Source organism: Oncorhynchus gorbuscha, linkage group LG16 (genome assembly GCF_021184085.1).
Source record: "Oncorhynchus gorbuscha isolate QuinsamMale2020 ecotype Even-year linkage group LG16, OgorEven_v1.0, whole genome shotgun sequence".
In the NCBI taxonomy this organism is placed as follows: domain Eukaryota; kingdom Metazoa; phylum Chordata; class Actinopteri; order Salmoniformes; family Salmonidae; genus Oncorhynchus; species Oncorhynchus gorbuscha.
This window is the reverse complement of record NC_060188.1, coordinates 72,728,847-72,746,484: the sequence shown is the minus strand read 5'-3', so window position 1 is coordinate 72,746,484 and position 17,638 is coordinate 72,728,847. Positions and strand designations below refer to the sequence as shown.

At 42.1% G+C, this 17,638-nt stretch overlaps 2 protein-coding genes across 5 annotated transcripts in view; both read right to left on the bottom strand.

Annotated features, from left to right (window-relative positions):
- Positions 1 to 94: 94 nt before the first annotated feature.
- LOC124000442 (PHD finger protein 12-like) lies at positions 95 to 9,598 on the bottom strand. Of its 2 annotated transcripts, XM_046306798.1 has the most exons (14): positions 9,128 to 9,598; positions 8,881 to 9,029; positions 8,317 to 8,498; positions 6,068 to 6,140; positions 5,376 to 5,926; positions 4,024 to 4,156; positions 3,728 to 3,892; positions 3,475 to 3,633; positions 2,555 to 3,359; positions 2,288 to 2,434; positions 1,912 to 2,010; positions 1,706 to 1,788; positions 1,377 to 1,515; positions 95 to 1,192 (listed from the first exon to the last, which is right to left on the bottom strand). In XM_046306798.1, the coding sequence occupies exons 2-14, from the start codon at positions 8,944 to 8,946 to the stop codon at positions 807 to 809; spliced, it is 2,988 nt and encodes a 995-aa protein (XP_046162754.1). In that variant the 5' UTR covers positions 8,947 to 9,029; positions 9,128 to 9,598; the 3' UTR covers positions 95 to 806. The 2 variants fall into 2 exon arrangements, with proteins under 2 accessions (XP_046162754.1, XP_046162753.1); XM_046306797.1 differs by having other exon boundaries at positions 8,881 to 9,598.
- Positions 9,599 to 15,254: 5,656 nt separating this feature from the next.
- The window catches only part of LOC124000088 (seizure protein 6 homolog), a 252,039-nt gene continuing 249,655 nt past the window's right edge, over positions 15,255 to 17,638 (bottom strand). The window contains exons 17-18 of one of the 3 annotated variants that reach the window (XM_046306217.1): positions 16,936 to 16,944; positions 15,255 to 16,564 (exon numbers count right to left, since the gene is read on the bottom strand). In XM_046306217.1, coding sequence (XP_046162173.1) covers positions 16,535 to 16,564; positions 16,936 to 16,944 — 39 coding nt within the window. In that variant the 3' untranslated portion in view covers positions 15,255 to 16,534. Of the gene's footprint in view, positions 16,945 to 17,638 lie in introns of all 3 variants that reach the window. The other 2 variants (XM_046306214.1, XM_046306218.1) reach the window with 2 other exon arrangements.

Sequence of the window (17,638 nt, the reverse complement as noted above, 5' to 3'; positions counted from 1 at the left end):
GTAGTTAGCAACGAATGAAATGACAGAAGCCAAGGTGCTCACTGATGCTTGTTCTTAAAAATCTTTAGGTATTTACATTATGACAGACAAGAAACAAAGTCAAAGTGGATTTGTATTTACAGAGTACATAAACATTTGATGAATTATTTCTAAAAACAGACCATTTACTATGTTGACATAGTATTGAAAAAAAACTGGACTAACACTTGAAAACTACTGCACAAAATTCACATAAAGCACTGTACAGATTTAAGCCAAAATGGCCATAATTTGAGTTTGAATACAGAATCCTATGCTTCCCTTGTTCTGCTGAAAAATAATTCTTAATCATGTACATTTGTGTGTGGATATTTAAAAACACACACACCCATGTATGTATAAGCATGGATGTGTACACAAGTTTGAATATATAGCTGCTACCTGTAGTGCAATAGTAGCAAAACAAACATCTGAACTACATTTTCAAATACAGTACACAAACTAAAATGATAAAGAGCAAATAAAAGTAGCATTTTCAGAGAAAGAAGCATCATTACTGGCACAAAATACAACAAGTTGGGTACTTTACAAGTGACGTTGCTTGTTTTTTCGCATGTCTACGATAAACCATCCCTTTTTTCAATGCCAAAGTTGTCCATTTACAAAAAATATAAATTGTATGTGCAACTTGCCCACAAAATATGAGCCTTAAAAATACTTAATTTCATGCAAATGTATGAACATAAAATAAGAACGCTTTCCCTTTTGATTTTATACAGTATACAAGTACAGCTGCTGAGCCTGGTTCTGTTGACGTGGGAACAGAGCTAGGGGACAGGGTTAGGTTGTATCACTGGCACTTGGTGGAGCTGGGAGGTGTGCTTGTCAGAGGGTTCTGTTCCTTCCTGGCTCTGGGAGGTGGCAGTGGAGGTGGTGTTTGGGGTAGTCAGGGTTTCCTCTTTGGGCTGCTTGCAGGCAAACTCTGTAATACTGAAGACAAACTGCATGCAGCCCAGCTTGACGAAGCTGCCGTGGTGGAGCAGGGCAGTGCCCTCCCAGCCTGCCCCACTGCCACCAATCAGACTGGAGCTGCTGGCCTTGCAGTCGCAGCAGGATCTGGACAAAGTCCCTTGACACTGGCTCATCACCCCCTCCTCTAGCACCATGGGCTCCCCTGCACCTTCCATTTCCTGTTTCCTCCTCTTGCAGCGCTCTGTGGGTAAAAGACATTACAAACAATCAGACCTTGTTAAAGCAAGGTCCATCTCTGTTAAGGCAGATGTGTGTCTGCTTTAACAACATTAGGAAATATGCCATCGTGGTCATTACTAAAAGGTGAAGGTGGACTACTTCCTTCCTGTTTCTATAGGAAGCGGTGACAGAGGAGCTCCACTCACTGATAATGTTCTGCACTTTGGAGACCAGGCTGCTGGAGGGGCTGGGGCCAGTCTTCTCAGAGAAGTCACAGGAGTACAGCACATTATCCACCATGGTCCCGTGTTCACTGTAGTTGAGAAGCTCATACTGCTTGGTGTTCTAATCGAGGCGAGAAAAATTACAAAATAAAATATTCAACTTACAGAGCAGCTACTAAAATAATCCCTCAAGCAAGGAAATATAAATCTGAAACATATTTATACTTTATTTCTGTACGAGTCAGAACTTATCGTAAAATTGTTTCCAATACCAAGAACATGTTTGAATGTGAAATAAATGAGCCACCCACCTCATCATAAAAGATGCAGGCATGTTTGCCTGACACATAATTACAATGACCATAGTTTGTAAGGCACACGTCCATGTCAGCACCTGCAAACAACAAGACACAGCCTCAAGTCAGCTAAATCTGCCAGGGATGGAAGACACCATTACATGAAAAGGAGTTCCTGCTATTGGGTCATGTTGGGTTATCTGGGACAGAGGGAATCTTACCAGTTCCTATGTACAGGCTTCTGTAGCACATACTACAAGCTCCTCCTTTCCCAGTCAAAGGATAAAACACAGCCCTGGCCTGGATATCCTTGTTTTGTGCTGAGAAAATAAACACCACATTAACTCTTCAAAATGATGCTTTATACAGAACAATCAAAGTTAACAATATAGGACAAACTAATTCAAATGAGGGATGAAATTACAAACATGACGATGAAAGGGGGATAGAAGCAACAGACGTTAATAAAAATGGAAAGAATGATCGGCATGAAGACGGTGAGGTAGGGTTAGTGAGGGAATGGCCAGGGAGTCAGAGTGAGGGAGGGATATAGGGAACACTAGGTGGTGGTCTTGATAATGAACAAGGGTTTCTTACCTTCCGTAGGCTGGGGTTGTGGCACAGGAGGTAGGCTGATACAGCTGCTCTGTGGAGGGGAAGGAGCTTTAGGGCCAAACAACTGCTGGATCCTCTGCCAGGCCAGGAGTTCAATAAACTTCTCATCTAGACTACTCATCTGAATCTCTGGAAAATAAAGTTAAAAGAGATATAGGGAATTCAGTTAGTGTGGATCTAACTTCTCATCAATTATTCACATGTGAAACCAATCAAAATGTCGATCTTATTACGTCAGGTGAGACTTACCACCGTGGCAGTCTGCCACAGCCTTCAGACAGCTGGACAGGTCTCCCATAGAGAAAGAGCTGGGGAGCAGAGAACCACTCCTGGGGGTCACAGCATCAAGACTGATTTTTCCACCTGCTGGTGGGGCAGTGGAGCCCAGCTTGGTCGTGCCCTTGATCTGGTATGGTGTTCCAGGTGGGGTGAGGGCACGGGTCACTGCAGTGCTGCTGCTAGTGGTCCGAGCAGGGCCCTCTGTGCCTTGGGAGGGTCTGTGAGGTGGAGAGGGACCTCTGGGTTCTGGTTTGAAGGGACTGGTGCATGGGGATGATGTCACTGCACAGGGTTTTAACAGGGTTTTCTCAGTCTTGACCACAGCTCTTCCAGTGTGGTTGGGTAACTCCGGGCCAGGGGCTGCTGGTGTCTGAGGAACAGGCCTATCAGGACCCGAGGGCTCTCTCAGTTTGTAGAGGTCATCCTGTCTGCAGGCCTCTGAACTCCCATTGGTCCGAGCCAGCTGCTCCAGAGGACTGTTAACATTACTGGGCCCACAGTAATGACAAGGCTTCTCTGTACACATGCTACACTTGCCTTCTTTGAGTGCAGGCGCCCCCTGGGGGCAAAATGCTGCACTGTCAGCCTTAGGCTTGGAGGCTGGCGACTCTGTCCTGTTAGAAGTGCACACTGCACCGCCCTCTGCTGTTCCACAAGGTTTGATGTCGGCCTTGTTCATTTGCTCAGAGTCCCACTCAGACGATGGCTTCTCCTTCTGCTTGTCCGATAGATGTCTCACTATGCTGCACTGGAGTGTGATGACGTCACGTAGCCACTGGGAGACAATACAGGAAAACAAAACACATTAAATCAGTATTAAAGACATTGGATTTGTTTACTATCATGAAACATTGTATATCACTGCTGCGTAACACTCCAGTGTGTCCTACCTCCTGTTGCTCGTCCTCGCTCGTTAAGTGCTGAGAGGGTGTAAGGTGCTGGTGGGAGGATTCTGGACTGCTGTTACAGATCAGCTCCCCATTGCGGATCCCAGCAGGGGCCATCATGGCCGGGGGACACTTGTATTGGGACTTTATAGCATCAGGGACCTGTCAAGAGACACACGATAGATTGAGTTACAGGATGTGACAACGGTGAACACAGAGGTGGTGTGTTATATTTCACAGTGACTAATAGGCTGACCTTGAGGGTTTTCTTCAGGTGTGTGTGGGCTCCTCGGCGAACGGGGGGATTGAGACGATGCACCCGCTGCAGGAAATCCACCTTGACGGCGTGTTGGGACATCCTGTCCTGAAACTGGTCAAACAGCTGGCAGCGGCCGCTCAACGTCAGGCTCCTCTGCTTCAGCTGGGGGAGAGGGGCACAAAATCAGGTAAATACCATTAAAACTTCATGTTTCAACACATGGATGTGTGACTATGAGCTTACTTGCACAACCGCACTTAATAAAGGTGAAATAAAATCCAAAATTGACTTACCACCATGTGCTCTATATGATTGGGGCACATCCACTTGCCCACGGGCATGGCAGTAAGAGGGGGGTCCAGACAGTCCATGTGGAACAAAAGGGGGCAATAGTCACACTGGATTAATGGTGCCAGCCTGCAGCTCCTACAACACAAATAGAGGAGATTGACAAAAACATGATGGGTTAGATATACGACTGATATCAAACAAGTAGACTGTAAAATATACTCAAAATAGAGCTAGGGTTAGTTTGTCCTAATAGTTTAGTGAAAGAGGGGATCACTTGAGGACAAGAGATGAATGATTTTGAACACTGTCTGGAATCCTGGCAGCGTATCTGTGGTAGAGACCCCAAGCCAAGCCCCAAGGCTCATCATTGGAGAATATAGAAAATGCTCAGTGAGATAGTTTGAATTCCCCCTTCTCTCTGGCCAGCCATGTGGTTCTGAATTCTGTGATATTCCTGACATAGCCATGGCTCTGATGCCAGCCCATAGAGGCGCTCTAGAGGGTCAAAAATAACACATAGCAACATTGTGGTGCCTCCCGAAAACACGTCAAGACAAACTCTACAACTCTAACTTTTTTATTTTTTTTAAATAATGTATTTATTTTTAAAATGGGGTAGCCAGTCAGTCAGGCAACTGTTGAATACATCTCCCCAGGCCACCATGATCAAATAACTAACTAGCTTTAAGATTCTCAGCCACACAACCCAATACAAGGAAAACATTAGAAAAAAAAGAAACTAGGCAAATATTACTTTATATCATGATTCTAATAGACTGCTGAAAAAAAAACAAATAAATAAATAAGACAAAACACAAACTCTGTTTGGCATTCAGGAATGCCTTCAAACAAAAAACGTCTGCTGAACAGATGTGTACTGCTATTGAATCCAAAACACTGTTCCAATGGGGTGCCTGCCTCTCATTTAAGACCAAGCCATGCGTTCTGAAAGATAGTCTGCATACTGTTATGTCACCTTCTGTCGTTTCCTTTCCCTCTCCACTGGGAGACTGTACCATTTCCCTAGTAATTACGGCTCCTCTTTCCACAGGCAGAGTCCTATAATGGTGCACTGTTTGCTCTTTTGAATGCTTTACTTAGCCCAGCCAGAGAAGACGGCGCTGCATTCAATATAATAAATGGCATTTTGAATATTTTCATAGTAAACAGCTGAAATAGTGTGTGATCTGCATATAATTGGACAAGATATCTTCTTTCCAGATTCGTTCTCCAAGCTTAGTAAGAATGTAACATCTGGTGCCAAAAAAATCCCAGTTAGCCTACACAAAAATAAAGTTCAATAGAAGGCGCTGATATTTTGTCATTAAAACATTGGCCTTCCTGTTGTCCATACCTTCCACAGGGATAGCAGACCTTCACTGGCAGTGGGACCAGCCCATTGTGGTCCAGCTCGTGCTGCGGTCGCTTCACATTCTTTCCTGTCATCTCATCTCTCCTCCTCTTTTTACTAGTTCCTGGAAGTGCAGTTGTGCAGGTGAGCTCATTGGGGAGCTGGAACTGTGTGGGGTTCCTCTCCATGGCAGCAGCTATCAGAAGGTCAAAGGGCCTCTTGAGGTGTGGGGTGGAGCTCTCGGGCTCCGAGCCCTGGGCGTCGTCCTCCACGTCTAGCATGTCGTCATCCATGTAATTCTGCTCCGATGGCGTGGGGGTGTCTGTGGAGGCGGTGGAGGTGGGGGTGTTGGGTCTGCTGCTGGGCCTCCTCTCCAGGAGACGGACCTGGGCAACAGCTGTAGCCCTCAGCCCTGTGGTGCCTCCTACTGCTGCCGTGGGGTCCAGCCTCAGGGTGCCTGGGGCCAGCTCTAACTCTGCTGCAGGGGAGGAAGACTGCTTAGACAGCTGGCGCTCCAGCAGACCATTAATCTGCTCTTTCTTCAGCTCCCGCTTCTATGACACAAGAAAAACATGTAAACCGTCTGAAAAGCACTGGTTACACTAGTCTCACCAACCTATTCAGATGAATGAAGCACTCAACACTTAACAAACAAAAAGGTAATTTCTCCCCATGTTTCATCAGACTTGACCCACCTTCCTGCGCACCATGCAGCGATGACACATCCAGTCTCCAGGGGGCAGCATCTCCTTACTCAGAGGTGGGTTGCTGCAGGTTCAACACAAGTTAAGCATTAGCAAAACAGCTGGCAAGGAAGTTCAATGCAAATCAGCAATTCATAACATTCAATGCCCTCACAATGTAGCCTAGTTTACAATTTCCAGAGGTATGGTTTTTTCCCAGGCCATTTTTCTCAATTGAAATGACTGAAAATGCTAGAGACCTGTAGCCGATGAAAGCCAGGTGAGGGAATGAGTTCAAACGGCTCTTTTTAGGCAGAGTTCCAAGGCCCCTGGGGACACAGTCTCGTGATCCAGTGGCAAAAGTATGTGCTGGATCTATTGAAAAGGCTGCCGGTCCAAAACTAACATGGACTCATTCAAGCTTTCCAAGAAAGACAAAGACTGCAGTCATGAACACCACAAGAAAAAGGAGGACCACAAGATTAAATAACAATCCACTTTCCTCAGCAAAAACCGGCACAGATAACACTTTCCTAGAAGAAGTCTTAACAATGAGCGGCAGCGTAGCCTAGTGGTTAGAGCGTTGGACTAGTCAAAATCAAATCAAAGTAACCGGAAGGTTGCGAGTTCAAACCCCCGAGCTGACAAGGTACAAATCTGTCGTTCTGCCCCTGAACAGGCAGTTAACCCACTGTTCCCAGGCCGTCATTGAAAATAAGAATGTGTTCTTAACTGACTTGCCTGGTTAAATAAAGGTAAAATTAAAAAATTAAAACCCAGCAGAACTCATAGGCAAAAAGTATATACTGTAGTGCAGACTATGAGGATAAAGGCCTCTGCTCTGGTAGGTGGCTCATGCCACCAGCTCTGGTCTGCTTAGCTCCCAGCAGCACATGCCATGGTTAATGATTATTCATATCGTCAGTGAGGCTGCACTGCCAGGTTCCCAGAGCTCCTCACTGCTTCAGCAGAAATCCTTGACTAAACCGCACCAACATCCGCAAGCTCATTACATACTGGAAATGGCTGTTAGGAGACGACTAAGTGGGGTAGACAATGCATGCAAAAAATCTGTCATCCTTGACTGAAGAGAAGCAAGGCTAAGTGCAGAATTGAGTGCAGACATGTCAACAGAAAAATGGCCAACAACACAAGTTACAGTAGTTATGTACAAAGCTACGGAGTTAACATGTTGTAGCTCTGTACAAGTACAAAGCTCCAGAGTTTTAACATGTCCAAAGCTCCAGAGTTTTAACATGTCCAGAGTTTTAACATGTCCAAAGCTCCAGAGTTTTAACATGTCCAAAGCTCCAGAGTTTTAACATGTCCAAAGCTCCAGAGTTTTAACATGTCCAAAGCTCCAGAGTTTTAACATGTCCAAAGCTCCGGAGTTTTAACATGTCCAGAGTTTTAACATGTCCAAAGCTCCAGAGTTTTAACATGTCCAAAGCTCCAGAGTTTTAACATGTCCAAAGCTCCAGAGTTTTAACATGTCCAAAGCTCCAGAGTTTTAACATGTCCAAAGCTCCGGAGTTTTAACATGTCCAAAGCTCCGGAGTTTTAACATGTCCAACGCTCCGGAGTTTTAACATGTCCAACGCTCCGGAGTTTTAACATGTCCAACGCTCCGGAGTTTTAACATGTCCAACGCTCCGGAGTTTTAACATGTCCAACGCTCCGGAGTTTTAACATGTCCAACGCTACGGAGTTTTAACATGTCCAACGCTACGGAGTTTTAACATGTAGGTCTAAATAATGTGGCAGAATATTTTTGAAACTGTCTACAGCACCACAATTTGGCAAAGAATGTGCATTAGATTAGCCAACGAGAGCTACTAAGAGCTTGTCTGTCAGTAGTCAGCTACCCACAGAGTTGTTAGACAACCACAAATGTAGCCAAGTTCCTCAACTACTTTTTTTTATTGAGCAGACTCATTTCTTAAAAAAGTGTAAATTCTTGTACCTGTTGGTCCTCTGTTGTTGCATGCTTTTTTGTTTGCTGAAATCCATACTTTGTATCTGATTAACGTTTTATTCAAAACTATGGATTGCAACAAAGTTTCGCAACAGAGGACACACATAGGTACATGGTAAGGGTTTAAGAATGTACATTTGTAAAGTATTGAAGGCTCATTTAAAAACACGATTGTCTGTGCTCAACTCCATTAAGTAGTTTGGGTACTTGGCAACCACACATGCTGCCTTCCTTGCAAGTTCAACACCGGGAAGTCATTACTGTAAATTGAAAGATATAAGCATACCAGCACTGTAAATGAAAGGCGGCGGGACAATGATCACAACAGAGGAGGTCGCCTCCCTCTCTGCAACTGTCACAAGTGTCGTGATTCGTGGCTCTCCCTGCTCTCCTGGCATTTTTATCTGGTTTCCGACTTCTTTTTTCTCCATCTTCAGACTTGGGAGGCGCAAGCAATGCTTGTATTTGCTAAAATATCAGGAAAATAGTGCAGTGATAGATCTGGTTAGCTACCTACATTGTTGCACCGTATTTACTGTAGTGGCAAGTCTGCCATAGAACAACAAACCACATTTAAATTAGCTACAATGTACCAATTACAGTCAATGGTTTGAATTGATACGGTTTGGTAACATGACTTCTGGCAGAGGTTTGCTTGAAAGAGCAATGGCGTCCAGCAGTTAGCTAACGACGTTAGAGAGCTTAGCTAGCTAGTAGTAACGTTAGTTAGCTACAAACATTGCACTGCCACTTCGCCCTATATATCAGCTAGTGAGTTAGCTAGCTACTACTACTAGATAAAACATGTTACAACCATTTGTCATCGTGATAGTAACAGTAAAGGCTTTACCTGCATAAGACCACCAGAGGTGTCAAGATCATAGACAATCGCTGGGGTCTCCATTTTATCCCACATTCAAACAGCCGAAGTGAGCAAACAATCAGAGCTCCGTTAATAACGAATCCTTCAAGCAGATTATTTCCTAAAACGACAACAGTCTTGGGGAAATAAACAAGTTCCTATTAGTTAACTAGTTAATGGTTTTTGGAAAACAATGTTGTTTCCGAGGTAGATTCAATACAATGCCTCCCTTTACAGTTCAAAGACGAAGAGTCGTTTCTTCATGAAATCCTTAGCTTGGTCAGCCTTGAATTGTTGATCTTCCACGTTGTCCCAATCATGTAATGCAAAAAGACAAAGTACTCCTTGTTTCCAAATTGGATAAAAGATATTCGGCGTTTGGCCTTAGTCCTTACTGAGGCCTAGCTTTGTACTGTACATGGTGGTTGTGCTTGTCCCTACGCCTGTGGTTGAAGCTAACGTTAGCTATAATGCTGTTTACAGAGGCATATTTGTTCCCTTCCATAATAAAATAATACAATCTTACACCTGTAGCTCACATACCTGACATATAATTGCAAATAGATGAAGTATTATCCTTGTATATCGGGGGAAACAGCGCAGAAACTGTAGCTGGTATTATTGTTATGAATAAATGCTAGCAAAGCATCAGCCCTGACAGTGCTAGCTTCATCCTCACCATGGAGTTGGCGCAAATTTGCGTAGAACGACGCTTTGAGCATGCGCTCTACCACTGCTTGCTCTCATCTTAGTAGAGACAAAAAATGGGCGTTTCGAATAAAGCTTGAGCTTTGGATACGATAGAAAATAACATTGTCATCCGTGGAAAATAGTTGTCATACATCGTATCAGGAATTGGGTTGTTCTGCTAGGGTGATCACCGATTGCAAGTTTGCTTATTGTTTTTACTAAACTGACAAGAAAACAAACTTCTCCTCGCTGCCTCGTTCCCTATATTTTCAATAGTACATCCTTCTACTTGTCCTCGACGACGAGTAGCCTAGGCCAAGTAGAAATTCCAGTCAATCGTCCTGACTGTTCATAGGAATTATCAAGGAAAAGAAAAATCATAAAATCACATTTGTAAATTGACCAATTTATTTTAAATTTGTAAAAAAATATATAATTTCCAAGAATGCCCGAGGCCTCATTTATCAATCATGCATAGGGAAAAATCTGTGCGTAAACCATGCGTGGGATAATGTCCACGCAAAGTGAGATTTATCAAAATGAACTTTGGCTGGAGAGTGTGTGTAAATTGACAGTGCCAAATTGTGGAATAGGGAACTGCTTGTCAAACATAGTTTACTGTACCTAATGCAATGGTTCCCAACCCGGGTTACTAGGACCTCTAGGGGTACTTGAGAAGAGTCATACAACTATAGGCATACTGGTAAAATGCACATGAGGGGTTCTTCAGGGGTACTCAGGGCAGAGCAAAATTCACTTGGTGGTACAGTAATCAAAAAAGGTTGGGAACCACTGGCCTAGTCCATGGGGAAAGTATGTGTTGAAATTGTTAGAGTAATAATTAAGTCATTGTTCAATTTCATTGTGAATTCATGCAACATATCTTGACAGGCTAAAATGTGATCACATAGATGCGTTTGTTATGGTAATAATCCAAACAAAGTACAGTAATTTGTTAAATTAGAGGCACGTGTGAAAGTGAAACCATTGTTGAAATACTATAAAAGACTGAGATAATGGGAAATCAATGAGATGGCTGATCTTGCTCTGTTGGAAGATTTGACACAGGCTGCATTTAGCAGAGAGCACGTTTTTAGAGACAGATGGGTCCTTTGAGCAGAATGTATAGATTGGCTCATCAGATAACGTTTCCCAAAACCAATCTTCTATGATTTTTGAAAGAATTTAAGACTTACTTTAGAAAGCCAAACACGTGCCAATAATGCAATTTCTGTGCACATCCAAGTGCTTCGGTTTTTGGCAAAGGGCAATTTTCAGAGGCAGCTTGTCGATCAGCATCTCACAGCCCTTGATGAGCCATTTCCATACACCATCGCACAACAGGTTGAAGTCAAGAGGGGTTTGTTTGTTATAAATACAAATGGAGCAATAGACGAAAACTACATCGCTATAAAAGCACTATCCCAAAACTAGTTAAACTATGTGAACAGAAAAGGCTGTGCAGGTGATAAGTTATGTGATGCGCAAAAGACCCTACTGAATGTGGTGGCATGACTCATTCAGCATTGTTGGCCTATAAGCCAGTGTAACAGTATTGCTTCCGTCCCTCTCCTCACCCCTACCTGGGCTCGAACCAGGGACCCTCTGCAAACATAGACAACAGCCACCCTCGAAGCATTGTTACCCATCACACCACAAACTAGCTAGCCAGTTCTCATTGGTTACACCAGCAGGGAGCTATTGAAGATGAATGGCTTATTGGTATGTGTTGCCTACTCATATGAAGTATATTTTTCATTGCTAAAGCAACTTCAATTGTCATAATGGTCTTTTCTTTGTAGCTATGTCTTTATTTTATTGGTCAAACCACAACTGAGTGAGCCAAATAAAACCTTTTGTTTGTACTCAACCAACCTGACACTAGCATCTCTATTTCATCCTCGGAAAAGTTTATTTTTCTTAGCTGTTTTTGGTTGCGCCTTTGTATTTCATGGTACAGGGTGGTATATTCCCTATACAGATATCGCTCTGCCATTTCCTGGTTGCAAATATTCTAATAGTTTGCCTCATTTCAGTTTATGTGAATGGAAGGTCTATCCAGATGAGGGTGGGAAAGTCCCTATCTGGCAGCTACCTGGTGGATAATGGTACACCACAGGGGAGTGTGATTAGTCCTCTGTTGTTCTGTATCATGATCCATGACGTTTACTCTCAGGTACAGACGGATATTGGGAGGTTGTTTTTGCAGATGATGGGGCCTTATGGAAGAGGGGAAGAAATGTGCCTACATAATCAGGAATATACAGGAAGCAATTGATGAGGTAGAGCGGTGGGCATTAATGTGGGGATTCAGGTTCTCTATAGAGAAAACTCAGACAGTGTTCTTTACCAGGAGAAACGTGGGAGATGAGGTAAGCTTGAGGTTAAATAGGAGAAACTTGGAGAGGGTGGGGGCCTTCAGGTTCCTTGGGATATACTTTGACATTAGACTGACCTGGGCAGAACACGTTGAGAGAGTGGTGGGAAAGTGTAAAAAGGTGCTAAATGTGATGCGCTATCTGACGGGGAAGGAGTGGGGGGCTGGGCATTCCTCATTGAGGACCATGTATGTTGCATTGATCCGATCTGTAATAGACTATGGCAGTATACTGTATGGTTCGGCAGTCCGGACATCATTGGAAAGGCTTGATGTCATACAGGGACAAGGACCTAGAATATGTAGTGGGGCGTTTTGGACGTCTGCAGCGGCTGCACTACAGGTGGAGATAGGGGATATGCCATTGCAGATTCGAAGACAGCAGCTGGCAATTAATTATTGGGTCAACCTACAGGGACATGGGGTGTCTCATCCTGCAAAAGGGATTTTACAGGAATGCTGGGAACATGAGAGAAGACAGAACACAAGCTTTGGGTGAGTGAGTAATACCCAGACAAAGGAGATGGGACTGTATGGAAGGGAGTTTAGTCCAACGGTATCTATTCCTGTAAATCCATCATGGCTACTCCCGCCTCCAGTAGTTGATCTAGATGTGTTGGAGATACAAAAGAAAAATGGGTAGTGTGATGATCCATCTGATTTATTTAAGAGACGTCTGGATACTGTGTATCAGGATTTTGTGGCCATTTACACAAGATGTACTGGTTCAGCATTTGTAGTGCAGAAATGTGGGGTGTAAATCAGGAAACTTATTACAGATAATCTGGCTGTATATATGGTGGAGCTGATGGCCATACTGTTGGCCTTGCAGTGGGTGGAGGAAGTCAAGCCAGCCAGAGTAGTTATTTTCTCTGATGCATGTGCAGTGTTAATGAGTCTTCAGTCCTTTAGGTCACATAGCAGACAAGACCTGCTTTATGAGGTGCTACAAATCCATGGCAGGATTAGACAGATGGGTATACAGATAAGATTTACTTGGGTCCCAGCCCATGTGGGGTGGAGGGGAACGCGGCAGTTGATGTACTGGCTAAACAAGCACTTAGAAGTGGGGATGTTGATGTTGTAGTTTCAATGAGCAAGGCAAAGGCAAAAAGCCTGATATGGACAGTGATGGAGCAGAGATGTCAGGAGCAGTGGAATAGAGATACAAAGGGCGGCGTTTATTTCCAGTACAGAGGAAAGTCAGGGAGGGGAGGACGACAGGAAGGGACAGAAGAGAGAATGCTATTTTTAGAAGATTAAGGGTGGGACACAGCCGGTTGAATAAGTCCTTAAATGTGATAGGAAAGCATCCAACAGGAAAGTGTGATTATTGCCAGGAAACAGAGACCGTGGAGCATGTACTGCTACGGTGTGGGCAGTATCATCGGGAAAGAGAGAGGCTGAGATCTAGTATGAGGGAGAAGGGGATACAGGAAATTAAGAGTATATTGAGTAGAACGTCATTAGATATAGTCTCAAATATTTTGTTATCTTTTTTTAAGAGCAAAGGGGCTGGCAGGTAGGATTTCTCTGGCCCACACTCCAGTAGAGTAGGTGGCGGTAATGCACCATAACGTTGGATGCCAACTGCCGATAAATCCCACCGAAGAAGAAGAAGTTTACGTGACAAAACTAGCAAGTATAGTGTAGAGCAGGGGTAATCAACTCTTACCCTATGAGGGGCCTGCTGGTTTTCTGTTCTACCTGATAATTAATTGCACACACCTTGTGTCCCAGGTCTAAATCCCTAATTAGAGGCGATCAATGAAAAAATGCAGTGGAACTGGCGTTGGGGTTCAGAGTTGAGTTTGAGGGGTGTAGAGAATCATTGTAAAACGCTGGGAAAGATATTTTCCATAACCCTCCCCCCCAAAAAATATATATTTTCAGCTGTTTGAAGCTGGTGTACCGCTTCTTAGATTTGCTTTCAATGAGAATGACAGATATATAACACATTTCTAAGAGAATTTGGTAGGGTTAACCAAAAAGTTATATACTGCAGATTTAAAGGTACGATTTTGACCATATATGGTTAATTACGGGAGTTTTGAAACGCAAATAGCCCAGGCTGTGCATGAGCACCAAGGCTGCAAACAATTGGTATTCATCAATCAGTGGGGACTGGTGGGAGGAGCTATAGGATAATGGGCTCATTGTAATGTCTAGAATGGAATGTGTTTGAGTGCATACATATAATTGTAAAAACTGGAAACTATGATAACATTTAAAAATGAAACACCCTCAAAGGCAAATTTGTGGCACCCACAATAACCCACAATAATCTGCTTTATTTATTCCTGTTTAAAAATGTCTGTGTCAGAGTAAAAAACTGTAGATAACTTTGTTATGAAATAGATTTTGTAGTTCAGTTCATGGTGTCAATCACAGATAATTCACAAGAAATGAAAGACAAGCACATAGGTAAATAGATATCTTGCCAACTTTATTTCATGTTGCATTTAATTTAATCTTCTCTTTTCCGCACCCAAAGAAAACGCATGAAAAAAATGCTATAGTATACTATGGTGTAAATACTATAGTATTCACTGTAGTGTTTTTGCGGACTCAAATCAGCAAAAAAACTATAGTGAACACTAGTATTTACTGTAATATACTGTAGTATTTACAGTATACTGTAGTATTTATTATAGTGTAGTATTTATTATAGTGTATTTATCTGCTGGATAAATATTAAAATAGCACATTTTCCACAACCTGTAGGTAGGTAGGTAGAACTGGGGTCTTAACAGATAGTTCAGATCCTCTGCGCTTTTCTATAATCTGTAGGGAACACAATATATGGTCTATACTTGTTAAGTACATTTTTCACTTATCAGTGGCACAAATTGGGATATGGAGAGGGGAATGGGCAGGTATTATGGAAATTGAATACTGTAGTATTTACTATATTTAAATAAGTGTGGTAATTTTGTGGACTGTAGTGTTTGTGGACATTACTGTAGTATTTCCTAGTGTTTTTTTTAGAATAATGCTGTAGTATTTACGATATTCTACAGTATACTACAATATTCTATAGTAAGTACTACACGTGTTAGAGGGATACTACAGTGTGTAGTATATAATTCTACAGTTTACTACAGAATTCTTTAGTAAGTAATGTAGTATTCAATAGTAAACTGTAATATTTTTTCATGTGATTGACTCATTTTAAGGTGCATTTCACATTTTTTTGGGATAATCAATGTGCATTTCAGCAGGATATGACAGTTCTGTCAGATAAAGGTGGTCAATTTCTTGCAATCCTTTTTACACAGAGTCTAACTCTCGGGGGAATTTTTCACAGTTAATGCAGTTCTTTTTATTCAGATTTTGAGTAATAAAATATACACCCACCTTACAACTTACTCTGAATGTACTATTGCTGGGCAATCATCAGTTTGCACTATATATTCAAAGTTTATGACCAAAGACACACAATGATACCAAAGGGAGTCAATTTAACATTTATAGAGACAACAATTAAGATAAACAGTAAAAATAAAACCTGTTGTGACTTGCAAACTCAGATTGGACTGGATGGATTGTTTATTTTACAAAGAGAAGAAAAGTACACATAGTTTGAATATCTGACATGTTCTTTGACGTCAACAAATGTTGGGGATGCAGTTCAATACTTTAAGCAGTCAATTTATTGTGTGGAGAGACAGAAACAAAGGAGAGCACAGACAAGGGGTGGTAGACAGTGGCCCGTGAGCATTCTTATGTACATGACGTTTGTGTACTTTACAGAACAGCACTTTGTAGAAGATGGGATTTTAGATGGCCTCCTTTTCATTAAATTGGTGCATACTCTCAAGAAAAAGCTGTTGGGATTTAACATTAGTTTAGCCAAGTAGTATTTACCTACTCTATATCTGCCATGAAGGGGAGATTAACACTGTGGTCTATACATTTCTCTGATGTATTTTATAGTTGTTTTAGCACAGGACATGTCTCTCAACAAAACTGTGAGTCAAACTTGAACAAAACACTAATTTGGTTCGTCAAGTCTCAGACACCCTCATATTAGACAGGCAGTTTATTTACAAAGTGATTTAAAAAACAAAACATATAGCTGTAGACATGGTTGGTGGAATTATAGTAGCAAAATTGAAAATTAAAATATTCACTTAAGGTAAATGTGAAATTTGGACAATGTTCAGTCAACTGTGGGTCATAATGTATTTTTCATGTATAGTGTATATTTCAAAATCTTTGCCAACTCATTATCGGTACATTCATTCTTCAGATTTCTCATGTAAAACTTAAAAACCAATTAAACTTAATGTATCCCTATCCCCCATAATGTAACCAGTCCTGGGCTTATGAAATAAACAATGTAGAAACTCTAAAGAAAGGCCATCTGTGTTGAAGCTCTACAAAAATAACACCATGTTGAACCACCACCGTTGCAGCTCTGGTAGAAGTCCTCTGGAAAGACGGATATTTACAAAAGCCCACAAAAAGGAGGGAATGAAGCGAAAGAAGAGTGAGGAATAGGAGTTGAAGTCATCGCAGAAAAGCTGAGAGGTCACAAAAAGCAACGGTTGAATTCCTCTCGCTGTAAGGTCTCTAAATGGTTACCTCATAATCTCTTTTTTCCTGTAAAGACCAGACAAACACACTCATCAAAGGTTCTTACTGGCCAAAAGTTCTTACTCTGGGTCATAATACTTCAGTTCCTCAGCCACTGCCACCCCATACTTTACTTTCATTATCAACAGTGAGATGTTATGCAAAGGTATTTTCTTTCCCAAATTTAAGTTAATAGTAACTACTTGAGGGAAAGAGAAAAAGAGAGAGTGATGAAGTTAGTGAGGGTCAGGGAGCTCAGTGGTGAGGAACCCATTAACCCCAAAATGTGTTGACTGAAGTTGACACCAGTTTGGTACAGTGACAGGTGACACAGTGGGTGAGGTGGATATGAGGTGTGCTCGTTAAGATGGACAGTCGGCATCAGAAGAAGGCCTCACCTCATTGTTCTTTTGCAGGCAGCCAAGGAGGGACAGACAGACAGACAATTAATAATCACAGAACACAAGCCGGCTGATGGGAGGAAGAGGTGGAAAACGAGGAGGATGAGGAGAGTATGGCCCAGTCAAAACGGAGACCAGATTATGTAACGAATTAACGAATTAGAGAAGCACATCTGCTCACGTCTCTGAATACCTGCTTAACTAGTAGGAGATTCCCGCAACACAATATTTTGAATCAAGTGAGATGGCTTTTTAGAGCATGATATGCATCACTGTTACATTTGTAACAGAGTTGATGAATAGTTTAACACAACACATTCATATACGGTACCAGTTTAAAGTGTGGACACACCTACTCATTCAAGGGTTTTTCTTTATTTTGACTATTTTCTACATTATAGAATAATCGTGACGACATAAAAACTACGAAATAACACATATGGAATCATATAGTAACCAAAAAAGTGTTAAACAAATCCAAAATATATTTGATATTTGGGATTCTTTAAAGTAGCCACCCTTTGCCATAATGACAGCTTTGCACACTCTTGGCATTCTCCTAACCAGCTTCATGAGAATGCATTTCAATTAACAGGTGTTCCTTGTTAAAATGTAATTAATGCGTTTGAGCCAGTCAGTTGTGTTGTTACAAGGTAGGGGTGGTATACAGAAGAAAGCCCTGTTTGGTAAAAGACAAAGT